General features: G+C 42.2%; 1 protein-coding gene and 1 pseudogene across 1 annotated transcript in view; one reads left to right on the forward strand and one right to left on the reverse strand.

Annotated features, from left to right (window-relative positions):
• Positions 1–18,941, forward strand: part of Spock1 (SPARC (osteonectin), cwcv and kazal like domains proteoglycan 1) — a 498,332-nt gene that overhangs the window by 353,654 nt on the left and 125,737 nt on the right. Inside the window, exon 5 of the mRNA XM_013361913.4 lies at positions 16,621–16,747. Within this exon, the coding sequence (XP_013217367.2) occupies positions 16,621–16,747 (127 nt within the window). The remainder of the gene's footprint in view (positions 1–16,620; positions 16,748–18,941) is intronic.
• On the reverse strand, positions 4,207–4,957 carry LOC106145125 (small ribosomal subunit protein eS6 pseudogene; annotated as a pseudogene).

An 18,941-nucleotide genomic window follows, 5' to 3' on the forward strand; every position in this document is an offset into this window, starting at 1 on the left:
TCTGAGCCTCTAGTTCCTCAAGGAGCAATCAGATGGGAATAATAATAATTGATACCCTCATAGTTCCTCATGCTTGTAGAAGACCATATGTGCCAAGGGCTCTGCAGTTTTCAATGTTCTGGATGGTATCCATTGCTGTCTTGGTTATTTGGGTTCCTATAGCAAAATACCATAGACTAGGTAACTGATAAACAAGCTAATGCTTTCTGGTTCTGTTTTTGCTGCATCCTCACATGGTGGGAGGGGCCAGACCTATCACTGAGGCCCCTTTAGAAGGTCATTCATCCCATTCCTGAGGGGCCGTCTATCAGAACCTAATCTCCTCCTAAAGGCTCCACCTTCAAATACCCTCATATTTGGAATTAGATGTTGGTATACAAATTTGAGGGAGAGAGAAGCCAAAGCATTCTGCTCTATGCAAATTCATGTCCTTCTACATGCACAGTTTTCAGCTGGGGTTGCCACAAAGTTGTAACTGGGGATCATGTTGTGACTTTTGACTCATGTTCCTGCAGGAGAAGATTTCAGGTAGGACATATTTATAGTAGAAATATATATATCAAAGTATTTTAGAAGGGAAAGGAAAATTGTCTTGGTGGCACATATCTGTATTCCCAGTGACTCAGGAGGCTAGGGCAGGAGGATCACAAGTTCCAGGGCAGCCTTAGCAATTTAGCAAGACCCTCAGCAACTTAATGAGACCCTGTCTCAAAATCAAAAAAACAAAAAAAACTTTACCCTCCTGGGTTCAATCGTGTGTGTGTGTGTGTGTGTGTGTGTGTGTGTGTGTGTATGTGTAAAGAGAGAGAAAGATTGAGAGTGAGAGAAAACAAAGATGCCTTTAAGGCACAACTTGTCCCCTCTCAAAGAGGAGACCAACATCATGTCCCTCTGTCCCCTAGCTTTTTATTGACATTTTAGGGAAGTTTCTAGAGAGTCCTGCTCTGGTACTACCTCTTAACTTTTACATCAGATTTTAAAATCTCTACTGCTCATGACTTTATCCACAGGTACTCAAGCAAAACCCAGAGAGGAGAGAAATTTTACTGTTACAATGAGATTTTAAATGACATGCTAAAGGAGACCCAGAGGTGTTAAGATGGCTGACCCATACTCATCCCCTAAAGGATGCTAAAGGCAGCCCTGGGTCATTGTAGCCTGCTCTAACCCCTTCTAATTGGAACTTGGTTTTACAGAGTTTATGGCAGTTTGCTTTTAATCATCTTGTCTTCCTGATTCTTAGAAATTTTGGTCTACATAAAGGTCTCAGAAATCCTCTTTCAGCTTAACATGGGTTCTTCCAATCAAGGACATACATTCCACAGCCCCAAGAAAAGCCCTGCAGATAACAAGTTGTTTGTTGAGGAATTTAATATATCCTATTGACTTAAACCAGAGCAGAGCTGTAATGGCCTTGGTAAACTGCTTTTTAAAAGAAAATGTGAAGGGCCAGCATGTAGGCCCAATTTATAGAATTATCTTTTTAACTTTATGTTCCTACCACTCATATCTATCTGCTACCTCTCAAATTCAACTCATTTCATTCAAATAGTACCCAAAATTTTCAACTCATTTCAGTATCAACTTTAAAGTCGAAGGACAAGTTTCATCTAAATGTCATCTAAGCAACACATGCATGAGATTTGCAGTACAATTTATCCTCAGGCAAAGTGCTCACTAGCTATAAGCCTGTGAAACCAACATGTCATATGCTTAAAAAAATCACAAGGTGGGCAGGCATGAAATAAGCAGTAAGCATTCTTATTCTAAAAGAGAAATAGTTAATAAAAGAATAACAGGTTCCAAGGAAGTCTAAACCCCCAAAGTACAGACCATACTAAAACCTCAAGGCTCAAGAATGATCTTCTTTGACTTAGTGTTCTATCTTTAAGACCCATTTGGGCAGAGGTCCTGCCTTTCAGATCCACAGAGGCAGGCATCTCACCTTCTGGACCCACTTGGGTGTGGTATTGGTCACTCCACCATTGTTGCTGAGAAAGAGTCAAGACTTTGAGGCAAAAGGAGATCCTTGCCCCACGGTGACATTGTATGTCGGTCTTATGTCCGTGACTCCCCTGGTGTGGAGTTGTGTACTAGGCTCCACTGGTTTGGGGTCGTGGGGATGACTCCACTCACTTTGTTCCACTGGCAGCTAACGAATTGAAAAGTGCCAATGGGAACTCTTTGTGGTGGCCCAGTAGCACTTGCTAGGGCTCATGCACTCTGGATCTATGATGGGAAGGGTAGCCCTGATGGCTTCTTAGATGACTCTCTTGATTTAGAGAACGTTCTTCTAATATAGGTAGGCTGTCTGGGAGAGAGAGGGGAAGAGATCCTTACCAGAAAGGAGACCCAGAGGTGTTAAGATGGCTGACTCATACTCAGCCCCTAATAGGATTGGTTGCCTACATCCTGAGCTTTTTCTCCTGAACATGGTTTCTTATTCTTTAAGGTATGAATAGGCCAAGAATTTTCCAAATCTCTAAGTTCTGCTGCCCCTTAGATTAACAATTCCATCCTTAAATTATTTTTCCATAGGAGGGGGAAGCTCACCACGTTTCAATACGTTAGTTAGATATTTCCTCAGCCAAATGTCTACTTTCACTGTTTGCTAGTTATAGCTACCACAAAACATAAAGATACAGATACAATTCAGCCAAATTCTTGTCCACTTTTTTTTAAACTTTAAAAATGTCCTTTATTTGGTAACATACCTCTATTTTAAAATTTATTCTTTTAAGTTATACACAACACCATGATATCCCCTGGCATAATCACGAAAGCGTGGAACTCAACCTGCTTAAGTTCAGTTCCCAGCATCCCCCCAACTTCCCTCCCTCCCTCCACCAATCCTTCTTTAATCCATTTACAGTTTACTTTTTCTTTTTTTAAAAAAAAATATTTTTAATTGATTTTATTTTTAAAATACATGACAGTAGAATGCATGACAATTCTTATTACACATATAGAGAACAATTTTTCATATCTCTGTATATAAAGTATGTTCACACCAGTTCATGTCTTCATACATATACTTTGGATCTTGTCCACTGTATAAGAAGTGTGACCTTTTTTCCAGTTTCTAATAACATGTTCCTCAATTCCATCTCAGCCCTCATAAGAATAAACATCACTATCAATTCTACCAAAATTCTGTTCATGATTTCTCAGATATCCTCTAAGAAGGTTGAATCTATCTCTACAGCCTTTTTCTTCTTTTAGGGTCCTCACCAGGATTTCCTTTAAAGGTCTACTCATAAAAATGTAGGCTCTTTCTAGCACATACCTCAAAACCCTTCCTGCCTCTATGTATTATCCAGATCCCCAACATTTCTATATTTGTATGCTTGTTATATCAGCACTCTGTTGCTTGGTGCCAGTTTCTGTCCGAGTCCCCTTTGGCTGCTATAACCCAAATAGCATTTATTGTGTGGTTTTAAACAACAGACATTGGTTCCTTACAGCTCTGAAAGTCAGGGAGTCCAGAATCAAGGCACTGGCAGAAGCAGTGTCTGGTGAGGTTCCATTCCACACAGATGGCATCTTCTCACTGTGTTCTCACCTTCTGGGAAGGAATAACTGGTTTTCTGTGTTCTCTTTTACTGAGCACTAATTCCATTCATGAGGGCTCTGACCTCAAAACCTAATCACCTCCCAAAAGCTCTATCCCTTGGAAGTTAGGCCTTTAGCACATGAATTTAGGGGTGTCACAAGCATTCAGTCTGTAGCATTGTCACCTTTTGTTCTCTACTGGTTGAATGCACACTCCTCTCCTTGCTGTGCTCATCCCAGTTATAGTGATCAGTGTCACTCTGAATGTCACCCCCATCTTCAGGACAGAACCTGATCACTTTTGTATGCCTGATTTAGACTTTGGTGCGCTGGGATGTTCACAGTGTATTTTTTTTAAATGGTGGTAGGTTTTTATTTACCTTAAGTTATGACTTTCTGCAAAGGTAAATGTTTTATATTAAGAATCCTTTCCTGATCCACTCATCTTCAAAAAGAAACCTTTGCTGGTCAACTAGCATCATGTCAGTCTCTGAATTTAAAGAACATCATTTCATGCATCTCCTGTAAGCAGACTTCTTCCACTGCTTCACTTTCTGACATGTTTTTCCATCCATTTTCTAGTTATGTCAAGTCAGTAATGACAAGTCAAAGTTTGAAGATCTGATCTTATTTATTTGTTACTGATAAAAATTCTTATTTTTGACTGGACTCAGAAGTAGAAGCTCTCAGAGAAGACAGCCTGTGTCTCTTGGCAATCTGGTCCTGGCATTTTTCTTTGGCTTCTTTTCATTCTCTTGGCCAAAAGTTTGGCATATTCTGCACCCTCTTCCTTATTCTTCTTAGTACACTGTTTCTTCAGAGCAATACGCTGGCACTTGTGTTGCAGGACACGTGGAGTAACAAGACGCTGAATCTTTGGTGCTTTGGTCCTGGGTTTTTTACCTTCCTAGTTTAAGGGTTTTTTGACAACATATTGGCGGACATCATCTTCCTTAGAGAGAATGAAAAGTTTGCGGATTCTACTAGCTCTTTTGGGTCCCAGTCTTCAAGGTACAGTAGTATCAGTAAGTCCAGATATATCCTTCTCTCCTTTTTTTTTTACAATAACCAAGTTGAGAATGCTCATATTGGCATCCACAATGCAACCTCGAACAGATTTGTACTTTCTCTCCCCAGTTTGCCTGGGTCTATAATAGGAGTGCCCCTTAATCAGTAGTAGACGAACACGGCCACGGGTCAAGATACCCTGCTTCATGGGAAAACCTTGTTTGTCGTCCCCGCCACTGATTCGGACCACATAACCCTTCCATTCTTCACCCAGAGCATCTGCAGCAACTTCTGTGATCATAAGCTTCTTATATAAAGTACGAAGTTTGCATTCATTGTTCCACTTAAATGAGTTTCTGACAGCCAGTGGCTGGGAAGGAGATATTCAGCTTCATCTTGGAGCCACAATGTATTTAATAGATGAACGAATTGGTTAAGAGAGTTCCTGGAGATGCAGGAATAGATTGGTATGTTTCATTAGGAGCAGGGACAGGTCAGCCGGGTTGCAGAATGATAACCAGGGCAAGCTTAAGGTTTTTGACATCATGAAGTATATCCATTTCCCTTTGTTTTCTGCATTGAACCTAACATTCTTGGGCACACACAAAAAACTCAGAAAATGCCTATGAAACTCCCCAGGAACATTGGAGGTAACATGTCAGTCTGGTGTGAAAGTGACCTTGTTCTTGGGAAAAGGCAATGTTTCCAGACTCTGTCTCCTGCCTGACCTGCTGCCTGTTTCTTCAGGGTTTTGTCTCTCTGTCTACTTTCTCCCTGTGCTTAGTGACTAGATGTATTTAAAGGTCATCTCTCCTATGGGGCCATGAATAAAATGTCATTTTTTTCCATTGACCCAGGAGTCCCTTAGAGTCAGTTTGGTGATCTTTAGAGTGTACAGAATGGCTTTTTGGATCTGCCACAGGGAACCAAGGAAAAGGATACCTGCTCTGCTGGCCATCTCCACCAGGTCTGACTTTACTACTGCTGAGTCTTTGGGCCCTTGGGTCCTTTCTTGATGGGCTGAAATCTATCCTCAAGGACTTCTCAGGCCAGCAGACTTGCAAGCTCCAGAATCTTTTCTCTCTAGAATCTTATCCCATTGTCCCAAGATATTTGCCTTCCCAGCCTTTTGGAATAGCAAAGAAAAGAGCTGCCTGAGGCCCGTATCAAACTCTCCACCTGAAGGAAGCCTGGGAATGCAGCGAGCAGTATTCTTATCTTCACTGTTGGAGTGGGGAGAAGCTCAGTACAGAGGGCTGGGTAATGAACTACACACTGATGATACTACTCTCTGCTCTCTGTCACACATGAGCCTGGGATACAACTGCAGACCTATTGAAATATGCTATGGTGATATGGGGTTTCTTGCCAATATATCTGCTCTCCAACTTTATCAAAGTTTTCCCAGGGGCCAGTTTCTTCTCTTGTTATGAGGAGGAAGGGGCTTTTTGTTCCCACTGATTCTTCTGATTATCTATGGTCCTCTTATGGTATGTCCAAACCCTTTGATGCATCCACTCTGTGGGCCACCAGAGCAATTCTCAGTTCAATCCTGGTATTACTGATGGAATGCAGGGTGGGTGATGGAGTAGTTCTCCATCAGTAGTAGTGCTCCCTGCTGAGCCTTGACATTGGGAGTACACTGTACAATTCTGGTAGGCATTTGGCTTTATTGATCTCCTGATTTCATTTTGGAGAACCCTTCTTGTGGACAATACACTAAAGGTTTATGTATAAGAATGTGAAATGCAGTTGATTACATTATTCCCCTAGGTGACCTCTGCTTGAGCTCTTGCAGTGTTGAGAGTCTTCCTTCCTATCTTTTTGAAGTAGCACCTCTTTGTCTTTGAACAGCTCCCACTCAGCATTTGAGGTCCCTTCCTTAGGGAGAGGCAAAAGGCTTTGTTCTTGGTAACTTGAACACATTAGGTCCAGGTTCCACTCTGATACAGCATTGTGACATGTTAGCTGCCTACTTCCTGTGCCACCACATCCTTGAGCATCTCTTCTCTACCTGGGGGACATCTGGGCCCGCCTCTGATGATAGTCCATTGTGACCAGTGATAAAGAGCTGCCGTATAAACGTAGGCAAGCATGCTGAGGGGGTAGAAGTAGGCCTGCACTCCACATTCTTAGAGAGGGGTGGCAACTTTGCTGGCCTGTGGGAAAGGGTGGGAGACTACTTGTAGAAAAAGATCAATGTAACAAAACCAAGGAATCTAGGCTTAGCTCTTGGCCACTCATCCAGAAAAACCCCTACCTGTTGGGTCCACAAAAAAAGCTGGGAGGAGCTTTTCCAAGGGTCCATCCTCTCTCCCTCCAACTCTGACTATGAGGAAAGCTTCAGAGAAGGGGACACGATGTATGCTTACCTGATTGCACCTGGCTCCTATTGCAATTTTTGTGAATGACTAATGTTGATGGCTGGTGGGTGCTGATGTTCTGCCTGAGCTCCTCAAATCCCATGTCTCAATCCATATCCAGCCTCTCTCCAAACCTGTGCTAAAAGTTATCGTGTGCCACTTCTACTCCATTTTGCTGACTTGCAAGTCAGATCTCATACAACCCTCCCAGAGAGGGGTTTTTGCTCCTGGTGACTAGAAAACAAATAAAGTTTTTTTTTTTCCCCTCCTCACTTACACTCCTCCCATGATAATTAATTACCCCCAAGAAATGCAAGCAAATGTTTTCTTGGATTATAACAGCAGAACCCACATGGAATTGCATGGGCTAGTCCTACCCTCTTGTGTACACCTGAGCTTACAAACACTTAGCCAGAAGCTGTGTTAGCAACCCCCCTGCTGCTCTGGCCCCTCCTGTGAAGAGAAAGAATTATGAATGCTTAGAGAGGGAATACAAAATGAAATTCTCAACCCTGGGCTTGCTTGATTATTATTTACTTTCTTCCAATTAGTTCATCCAGTGCTAAAGATTTCTTCTAAGGTCTCAGGGTTAGAGATGGCCCTCTCTTCACTGGGCCAGTGAACAAAGAATAGCAACAAAATAGGAAATCAAACCATAATGCCAAAGGTTAGTGGGTAAAAGTAACAATTTCTTTTCTGCCCCTTGTTAGGAATAAATGGATTTTGAAAACAGAGTACATCACTAACCATTATCCTAAGGGAGTAAAAAAAAAAAATCTCAACTGTTAGTTTACATTTCCCTAATAGCTTGCTATTACACTGCTGGTATGGCAATTTTCTTTAACAAAGCAGAATTTTAGTTGGAGCTTTTAAGTCTCTCTCTCTCTCTCTCTCTCTCTCTCTCTCTCTCTCTCTCTCTCTGTGTGTGTGTGTGTGTGTGTGTGTGTCTGTGTGTCTGTGTGAACAATCTTTGCATGTAGGTCCCAGTAGCTATGCTTGTCATCAAACCAAACTTTAAGTTAAACCCCCACCAGTGTCTGCTTTACAAAGCCCCTGGCTGTCACCGGCTGCCACTGGTTATGGTCTGTTACTCTCTTAATGGAAGGTGACTACAGATGCAGTCTCCAACCAGTTAGTGGCATTTTCATAATCACATCAACCTGCTAATCTTCATTATCCAGTCAGAAAACACTGAGAGCATTTGTGAGTTTACGGCTAGAGGTAAGTTTGACCAGATCCCTGGACATATATACTTGGTTTCAAGTCTAAAGAAACCTTAATGCAAGTAATGGAAAAAAGATGTCTGACCCACCAGAGATCTGGATTGCGACCAGGCAGGCTCCTTTTCTTCATGCTGTTTTCCCTTCACCACACATCTGCTCCTGGTTCTCTTAAGTGTAGAAGGACTTGAAGAATTCTTGAAATTAACAGCAAATTTCTTGACAGATTTTTTTGAGGGGGAAAAGTTAGCAGTCTGTGATTTTTTAGTGTCTTGAAATATGAGTAAGAACAAAACCAGTAAGGTAGTACCTCTTCTGAATAAATTCAGCTATTTGGAATAATTAAATATCATTATGTTTAATACTAATCACTACATTTAACATATATTAGAGAATTACATTTAATACAATTCTAGCCTTTGCATTATTTGCTCAATTTCTGGCACATAGTTTTTATTTTTTTAACACTTATGAATAATGTACTTTCTCTAAATTCCTAACCATGTTTGGACTGTTTATATCTTCAGGATTGATAACTTTGCTTAAACAGATTCTCAAAATATTAATGTGAAAATTTAATTTTCCTAAGGTGGAACCTAAGTCTTGGTCTCCACTGAAACCTTTGAGGACTGGTCAGAGAGTTTTTGTGTATGTCAACTCCCCCTCCCTCCCATTTAATTCTAACAGCTTGGACACTCTCTTTAAATATTTCTAGAGAAATGAGGGCAGGTAAGTAGGTGTGAGTTCAGAAGCTTGCACTTCTTTAAAAACTCTGGAAATGCATTTCATTTTTAGATTTTGAATCAATTAGAGCAGCAAGACATGGTTGTAAGAAGCTCACACAACAGAAAGACATATAAAATCACAAAACATGTGTTCTGTTTATCATATCCTCAATCCTGTTTCTCTAGTCTGACCAAGGACACATTCCATGTTTGGTATGTATCTCCTGAATCATTTTCCCTCCATTTACATAAGCATGTACAGTTTGAGGAAATTCTTATTCAGGGCTATTAAATCTGCTCATTTATGAAAAGTAGATTCTTCCCCATCTGCATTGGCCATTCTACAGCCCAGGTGATGAGCAGGTCATGGAATTCAAAGTTAACATGAACCACAGTCTAGAGATTGGCATGCAGGTTTATCCAGAGATATTCACACTTTGAGAGCTGCATGTATATTGGGCACATTTTTGATGACCCTGGCTCTGCACTAGGACCTTTAAAATATGTGCTCTGTTAATTGGTTGAGGATGCTTTAAGAACCTGACTCAGGGCTGGCTAACAGATCTCTGCTTGTTCTCCGGCCTGCTTTTCTCTCTTATTATGTCCAAGCCTTTATCTAGGATGTGTTATGGCCATCACCCTGACCAGTCACAATGGGGTAAGCCTCAGAAGGGCACCAGCTTTCCTGTAGTAGACCTAGATGGACCAGCTTGAGTCAGTGGATGCAATCCATCTGACAGATAGAGCTCTCCTTAGGAGGGTAGGTCCTTCCCATTGCTGCAGATCTGCTTTGCCCATGACGTCTCCCAAGCTCATTCCCCCAACAGCTTCTCCTGCTCTGCTATAACTTTTGTCCCTCTTAGGGCCATTTTGGGAGAAGTAGGTGAGGCAGTTCATGAAAAGGCTTAAAGCAATGCTTGGAATATTGTAGAGGCACATCACCCGTCATGTTAATCATCACTAGTAGTAAGAATGGCCATAGTACCAACAGCAACATAGGAAAACCCCAATAAATGTTTAGCTACTGTTATCATTATTACATATTTGTCCTTTTAAATGTCAAGCTTCTGTAAACAGTATGTCTTCTGTAAACAGTATACAGTGGCACTTGGGACATTACCTGGCTCATGGTAATGATTCACCTTTTGCAGTCGTCTTTGCCTTATTAGGAAAATTGAACTTGTCTTTGGATAGGATCTTATGTCTAGGACCTTCTCCATTTGGAAAAGAAAGGGACCCCTGAGCCCAGGATACAGAATGAAGAATCTGTTGAGTGGAAGTCTGTCCCTTTCATCAGAGCAGCATTTGTAGATGACACAGGCTATTATGCCTTTCCTGTGTCATTTTATGACTTAGCATAATGACTGAAATAACCCTAACAACAGAAGAATTATAGCATCATTTTCCATGACAGATTATTCAATGTTTAACAGGTTTTCCATTTCAATTAGTGTTCATTATTTTGTCTCTGGTTCAAAATACGCTACTATGTCAGCTATCTGAGTATCTTCCACTCTGCTTTAGAAGCAATTAGTTTTGATTTTGTAAACAAATTCAATTTTATTTTTGAATGGGCAGTTTGATATTAACATGAAAATCAAATGCTTGCAGACCCTTTGTGCTAGCGAACAAACACCGTTATTAATGGGAAGGGATCGTTCTTCGATGGGTCCTCTACTGACAGGACTGTCTTGTAGATCTGGTGATAGAACAAAAGCAGGGCAGAAAAAAAGGCCCAGTGTCTGGTAAGCCTCAGTTTTCTACCTATGAATGGGGAGCCTCTACCCTCAGATGGGCATTGTGTATGAGGAAGCAGGAAGATGCATTTAGGGTATGTAGACTGGCATGTAGTTGTTACACAAAGCACGTGGAGTGCCACTGTCATTATTTATAATCTTTTATATTTGGAATCACTTTATTCCTTCACCAACTTTTTACATGCAGAATAAAACTACCTGGAGTTATGCAAACATGTTAGAGTACACAAGCATATGGAATAAAATGAATGACCCTTCTTCACTGACTGAAAGAAAAAAGACAACAATTCAGTAGAATTGGAATGTTTTTAGCAACCCTTCTTTCCCATTTCCCCCAAATCATTAAAATATTGTGGACACAGATTCTTGAATTGAATTCAACAGCATTATGTCAGGAAATTTATTCTCGCACAGTATTTAATGCTGAAAAAACTTTGCTGTCCTACCACTTTCTTGCTATGGGTCCTTACCATGGCACCACTCTACAATGGCCAAGTGTATTGCCAGGTCACAACCGATGTCATCAAAGAGTCCTGGGATCTGTATGAACTGTGTGAAAGCAACTGGGCATGGTTGGTGATGGTGGATATCTGACTGGGGAGCAACCAGGCCCACTTTAAAGCAAGAGCAAGAAACAGTGACACGTGGAGATGAGGTTAAGGGGTCCCATTTCCAGCAACTGGACAGGTGTACCTTGAAGAGAGTTGTCATGAGCTGGTCAGTCTTGCTGGTCACTGTTGTAAGAATGTGATCTTAGCCACTCTATTGAGTTGTTCTTGTAAATAAAATGTCTATTAATAGATTGACTTACATTACATATCTTTTTTTACCTTTTTAAATAATTTTGTTTTTTAAATCTATAAATAAAACTATATGCATTGTGCATTATATATCTTAAGGAAGTCTTCAGAGTGGCATTCTAAAAAAGCAGTTTTAGAGCAGAGTAAGTCCTTAAATTGAAAGTTTCAGCACATGATTCTCTGGGATCCTGTTAACTTGTTAGAAGATCTGAATGTTGTGCTGTTTGAGAACAACTAAATGATATTGTCTGACAGCTTCCAGTGTTTGAATTTCTAGGCTGCAATTCTTTATAAATACAACTAAATTTTATATTTCTCACTTTTTTCAAAAAATATAAGACATTGGGAAATATAGAGAAACTGATCATTTCAGCAACTTGTAAGAATTCCTGGGAATTCTGATTTCTTCTCTCAAATTCTGAAGGTCAATATCTGTTGGCATCTTGGAACCACTGCATCAGAGGTCTTCAAGCATCTTGGGGACAGTCTGATTGCCATAGTGTGTATCTGTCCTGCCCTCTGTGCCCAGGAGAGCCCTCTCTTCCCACTTCCCAGTGGTCACTAGAGTTCTTTTTTGCCGATTGTCATTTCTCCCAATCTGAGTTAGGATTTCTGGAGAAAAGGAGCCTGATGAATTCTTGTTTCTTAAATCACATACTATTTTTGTCTTCTTGTTAGTACTACTAATTTCTGGAAATAAATGAAGAAATTTCTAAAGGTTCAAATTAATAAGTTCACTTATTTTGGAGCAGGTCCATATGCTAAAGGCTAACCATGTTTCCAAGTACCAGGAGCAGAAAATTATGAAACCCCAGTCATCACCCTGAGTGCACAGTATGTTGAGGAGAATACATGCACTGTGGTCAATGTCACCATTGGGCCTAACGAGACATAAATTTGAACAGTGTCATGATTAACTCTATCTGGGGTGCAGGTCACAGGATTGGAAAGGGCTTCACCGGAGGGCAATGGATTTGAACCTTGAACAAGAAATGGACATTTGCTCTGCACATAAAGCAGTTACCAAGTCCTTTAGACTTTAATGTGAACAGCCCATGGAAGAGACAAGTGGATGTGGCCACTAGAGATGGAAGCAATAGGACTGAGTGATGGGGAAGGTGGTAAGAGCAGGGGTGGGAGGAATCCAGGGTGGCTCCCAGGCTCTCAGCCTAGGAGTGCCCCATGCCTTGTTAGAATAACAGTAGCCTTTTCATTCTTTGTTGGGTAGAATTGAGGTGCTTGCTTGGAGATAAGTTGAGGAGCCTGACCCTGCTGCAAGAGATTATAGTGCCTGCAAAGGGGTCCCCAAGAGATGGTTCCCGGGAAGGTGGTATTTGAGTTGGCCTTGAGAAAAGGAGGTTGGAGGGAAGAAATGAAGGTGTATCAAGTGGAGAAAAAAGTACATGTGGCTGGAACAATAATTGGTGGCGATCATGGTGTGTGTGTGTCTCTGTGTGTGTGTGTGTGTGTGTGTGTGTGTGTGTGTTGTATACACCTGTTTTGGGGGCATGGGAGCACAGGAAACACTGAACCTGTGAATTTAGATTATACCCTGAGAGGAGAAAATGGAGGTTCCAAACCCGGAAGTCTTGTGATAATATCTACTCTAAGAACCATTCTTTTGCTTGAAAAATATAAATGCTAAGAATTTTGATAGATTTTTTTTAAAAAGATTGGGAGTAAATAGTTTAACAGATGGCAATAGGAAATGCTGGTGAAATCTCAGGTGTCTGACTTCTTTCCGTGAGAAGGAGAGCTTGTTGCTTGGGATTTTCTGTGTGGTACCATCAATCTGCAGGAGGCGAGGCTGCCCCTCAGCACCAGCCAGGCTGAGGCAGGGTCGGGGCTTGGTGGTGAGCGGGAAGGACAACAGAACAGGGCCTGCTTACAGACTAGATCACTGTGTCACCCCAGTTGACTGATTTCTGTGATATTGCAATCTCATCAAGATGTCTTCATTGCGTTTTATTCTTCATCAACTTAAGAATTAGAATTGTGGGTCAGAAATCTTAGTCTTTTGCCTTGACTGGTTGGTCACTTTTTATGATTTGCATTCAGTTGCGGGGATTGAAATATATCATATAATATCAGGGGAAGTTATACCTTATTAGATTCAAAGATACATAAGCTTATATACTTGGCCTCTGGAAAATGACCACAGCTTTTGGTGCCATCTCTAGGGCCCTACCTCATTGAGGTTAAGACCACCTGGACTTATCCCAACTAACAGGTATGCTAGTTTCTTTAGAATTAGGAAAATCCAGAGTGGCTTAGCCTTTGCACCAAAAGCACCCAAGGCATTCTAGAATGGAGCAGTCAAAGATAGTGGGTAGTTAGCTATGGGGACAGTGTTTCAGAGGAGTTCTATTTATAAAATTGAATATTGGTAATGAAAGTACAGATTCCAAAACTGGAGATTGAAATGGCTCTGGATCTGTACAATGCTCTCCTTTTACAGTCTCCATTTGGCACATATGTCTGTTGTAACTGCCACGGGCCTCTGTGACATTGCAAGTCACTTTCCCTCTGCCTCTAATTCCTCATCTACACAATAAAGTGGCTGGACTAGATTAGTTTGAAGGTGTTTTCTGGTTCTGACATTCTGTGGATTTGAGATGCTTTACTGAGGAACCACTACAGTGATCAACACGGACAGACCTATCCACGCGCCACAGTGAAATCTTGAGCACCTAGGGTGCACCAGGCCTTCTAGAGCACACTGGTCAGCTTCACCCCACTGCCTCCCCAGAGACAGAGATGACTTGTCATTAACTGGGTGATTGGCAGCTGGCTCCATCTTTTCCTCAAAGCTACGGATTCAGTGTTTGCTTCTTCCTCCCCTGCCTTTGGCTAAGCTCCGTTAGGCTTCTTTTCTCTGGGGCATCATTGTGCACGGTTGTTTGCTCCAGCAAAGCTGCCACTCTTTGGACTTTATTGTCCCTTTCTGGGAACTTATAACAAGAACTACTTTAGCTACCCAGGAGAGGGGCTGCCAGGGGCCAGAACTTCTTCCTGCATTTGCTGATTCATTATCAGTGTCAGACAATCTGCTGTGTGAATGATGATAAATGTGAGGTGTTCTGCTGAAGGAATCATGTACTCTAAGGTTAACCCCATGCTGACAGCCTGCTCCTCTGTTGCAGAAGTCCGCTCCCCCACTCCATTCCTTTACCAGCAGTCCAGAATAAACACTGAAAGAGTCGGGTGTTTCTGATGAAGGATGATGGTAGACTTCAAATCCATGTGGTTTATAAATGCAAATGATGTTTTTTATTACATACAGAGGGGCAAGGCTAAGGTGGGCAGCTTCTGTGAAAGCAGAGTGACATGGAAGACCCCAAGAGCACCCAAGTGGGTGTCCCTGTAGAATTTTTAAGCTAGTATTCTAGGTTGGAGTGAGATGGGTCAAGGAGGAGAGATTCATCCTTGAGTGCTGTTCCACAGCTGTGTGAATGCCACTCTAGGTCTTGCTACAAGTCAGCTACATGGCTTCAGGCAAGACTCTTCTCCTCTTTGAGCTTTAGTTTCCCTCTTTAGTAAAAAGGAGCACATTGAACTAGGTGATCTCAAAGGATCCTTGTGGGACTTTCTTCTCCAGGATTTACCCAGGGTCAGCACGGTGGCTTCTCCAGCTTGAATCCTCAGTGGCCCCAAAGGCTGGATTGTGGATGCACATTTGGTCCTCTGTGAAGTCACCCTCAAATATAATCCACCAAACAGACCTCCTTCTTCTTACTACCTCTCAAATACTGCTGGGACACATTTGACATATAATAAGAACCAAATTAATGGGTGCTTCTTTGCTTTATTTGTCCTTCTTTCTTGTTCACTTCCCATCATTTAGAAGAGGGTAGGTCGTTTTCAACATCAAACCCAAATTCCTGAGGATCCGGAGAATCATTTCTCACTTGGTAGAAAAGATATCCTCCTTCTGCCTTCATGGGTTCTTTTGGGACATGGATGTCTTTCCAAACCTAGGGCTTGAAGGGACCAATCACATTTTTTATGACAATGGTAATTTTATTCTCTATTATCTCATCTATTGGGGAAAATAATAATTGTAGTCATAGCTACTATTTTTATTGCTGCCTGTTTTGCAGGTTTTATACTGAGTTGTACGCATCATCAGCTCATTTAATCTTCTTAATATCTGCTTGAAGTAGATTCTATTTTCACCCATTTATAGATATGGAAACTGAGACTTTAAGGATTAAATATCTTGCCAACGTCGTGCCATGAAGTAGCAGAGCTGAGTTTGAGCTTGTCTCTTTTTGAGAATCCAGATGCTAACCACCGTGTAGAACTGCCAGGGCAAAACACTTCAAGGGCACCGTAATTGCCTGATTGATGGGCAGCCCAAAGACACTTGTCCTCTATCCAGAACTCAGCCCTTGGGCCATGGGATTTGCTCCAAGTGGCTTTGCAGGAGAACAGCTTCAGCTAAAGGGAGAAGGGTGGCAGTTACTGCAGGCCCTATTTCAGTGGTTTATGATGCAGAGATGGGGTTCCTTCTGTGGACATAAGCCATCCTAATAGTGCCATTTATCATTATGACATAGGTTAGAAAGAGGGGAAGCTAGAGCTGGCATGAAAGAGTAGAATTCTGATTATTTTAACAGTTGGAAGTGACATCACCTCAGAGCTTCTCTTGAGTGGCAAATTGGAAGCCAGACTGAAATTGCTTTAAAATGTATCCAGAGATAGTTTTCTGCAGCTGTGATGAAGTCTTTCGGTTGTGTTTGGAGATGCGTTTCTATCTAAAGCACTCATGGAGTAGCCTGTGTATCACCCAAATGGAAGGCTGCCCATCAGCCCCAGGAGATTCAAAGGCTCCAAAGAGCTATTCTGGGCACTTGTGATATGCCACACCTGACATTGGGGCTGATTGAGCCACCCTCCCTTATTGTTTCTTTAAAATATACTGTTTATGGCTTTATATGTCAGCAAATAATGCTTAATATTTAGTGGCCACACTGTTTCTTTGGTACAGCTGTGAAGTTAAGCCTCACAAACTCTTCCACCTCCATTGATGAGCTGGAAAAAGTGGGAGTGCTGTATAAGGGCCCCTGGGATTCCATTGTCCACTGCTCTTTCGCTCCATTTGTTCATTTGACCTTGGATTTTGAAAACCTGGAGGAAAGACAAATGAGAACTGGAGTTTTAACTAACCTATCCCATTTTTTTTTCATCTTCAGGCAAAAGAAGGGGAACGTGGCCCACAAACACTGGGTTGGACCTTCAAATTTGGTCAAGTGCAAGCCCTGCCCTGTGGCTCAGTCGGCCATGGTCTGTGGCTCTGATGGTCACACCTACACGTCCAAGGTGGGTCTTCATTACCTTATTGTTATTGTTATTATTGATCATAAAAAATACTGTAGGTCTTCTTGTCAAATCTCTGCCAAAACAGGGACCTGGAAAGGTTCAAGAACTCTGGGCCCTGCCTTGGAGAAGCTGTTACATAAATAGACAAAGAGATATTCTCTGACCAAGGAGGCAAGCAAAATAAAAATGTTAGTCCTATGTAATTGGACTGTCCAAGGCTTAGGGGAAAGGTGGTTCTGTGAATAGTGTGTGATCCCAATGTTAATGTAGAGGAACCTGGAGATGAGGTAGCACACACAGCTTAGCTGATGTGGAGCAACCCAGGGAGGATGGCTTGGGTTGCTGCTTAGTGGACGGTGCCATAGAAGGAAGGACTGTGATGTCAGCCCATGTTTGTCAGCACTTCTGGGCATCTAGGACTCACCCAGCATTGCATGGGCCCTTAATATGGTACTGCTTATTTCTTAGGGACATTTGGGGACTCCCAGTCTCAAAGGACTGAGGAAAGTATGGTGATGTGATATTTTAGCCCAAACCAACAAAAAGAAAGTGGTTTCATATAAAAGTGGCCAGGGTAAGGCAGGTCTATTTATTCTTATTGGAGGGCTGAGGAGCAGCTTTGCAGAGAGCATTGAACTGGGCTTGTTAATCAGGATTTATAAGCAGGGAGGCACAGGGGTCAGGGTGGAGAAAGGAGGCGATACTTTGTTCTTGGAATTTCAAACACTCTCCTTGGGTAAGGTTGTCCACCTGTATTTGAGAATGGGTGCATTTCACTGATATATGAATTAAAGAAAGGGAAACCAAATGATCTAAGAGTTTGCTTACTTGACAAGTTCATATTTCATACCCAGCACCGCCTTGGGATCTGGCCTCGTGCTAGGTGTCAAGGAGCTGGTGTGTCGCCAGTTGGCTGGGCTGGCAAGATGAGCTGGGTTCAAAGGAACTGGCTGTATCAATAACTAAGAAAATGGCAAAGAAACCACACAGCACATGAACATGAGTTTCTAAGATGGAGGGTGTGACTGCTCAGTGACCCCAAGGGTCAGCTCCATGCTGGCAGTGCTAGAAGGAGAGTGTGTACCCAGATTCTTTTTATTTTATAGGGGGGGACACACACAAAGGAGGTCCCATGGAATGTTCTTCACCAAATAAGGCAGGGAATAGGGTTTCAAAGGTGGAGTCTTGCTTTGAGATGTCTTGTGGTCAGCAGATTGATTGATATCTTGGCAAGTCATACCCATCTCAGGTGCTGTGTGGGATCACAGGCAGAGCATGAAGAAAGGCATATTTGTATCGCACAGCCCAATCAGCATGCAATGCAAGTCCCCTGATACACTCAAATGTGCATAGCTCACACACAACAGCCCATGGATGGCTTAGGACACTGGTATATGGGTACATATCTGGGGAATTTTCTGTATGACATGCTGCAGGGGTGGAGCTGGCCTCCAACCAGTGCTGCAAGGCCTTTATCTGTCACTGTTCCTCTGTAAGTTTCTTCTTGCAGGGTAGTCTGTGGCTAAGGAGTTGCCTTAAGTAGGAATAACCAGGATACTTTTGACCATACTGACCTGTGATTCTGAGCTTTTCTACTGGGTGCCTTATTTTTCCTTGCCCTGCTCACAGTTGGTGGTCTGTATTCTCAATAAGCCCCATGCTGGTCCTCACACCGTGGAGATTCCACAGTCCACAGGCTGAGGTGGACCCTTACTGCCTGCCATTCTCAAAGGCTTACTTGGATCACTTTGAGGCTATGGCAGCTCTTCCCTGGGGATTTTGCAATGCATACATAGGTCCTGTATTTTTATTCATTGAAAACAGAATTTTATTCCAACCAGATTTCTGCCTTTCTTCCCCACCAACTAAGGGGAATACATCTTACAAAACAGGAAGCCAGAAAGTATACCTCAGTCTGGCTTGTTCTCAGACTGAGGACCTCAGTAGCATAGCCACTATACAATCATTTATTTCCTTAATTTATTTAAAAACTATCATTTGAGCCCTCTGAAGTTCCAGGCACTGTGCTAGGTGCTGGGGACACTTATAGTAGGAATAAAAATCTGACTCTTTTCATGACTTGAGTCAGTAATCCTTACCCCCCCCCCCCGCCCCACTGTAGAACTGCCCTGTGAGTTAGAATTTCTCTACCCAGGGTCACAGCTGGTACCTCCTGGCTAAATAGCCCCATCCC

Source organism: Ictidomys tridecemlineatus, chromosome 1 (genome assembly GCF_052094955.1).
Source record: "Ictidomys tridecemlineatus isolate mIctTri1 chromosome 1, mIctTri1.hap1, whole genome shotgun sequence".
NCBI lineage: Eukaryota > Metazoa > Chordata > Mammalia > Rodentia > Sciuridae > Ictidomys > Ictidomys tridecemlineatus.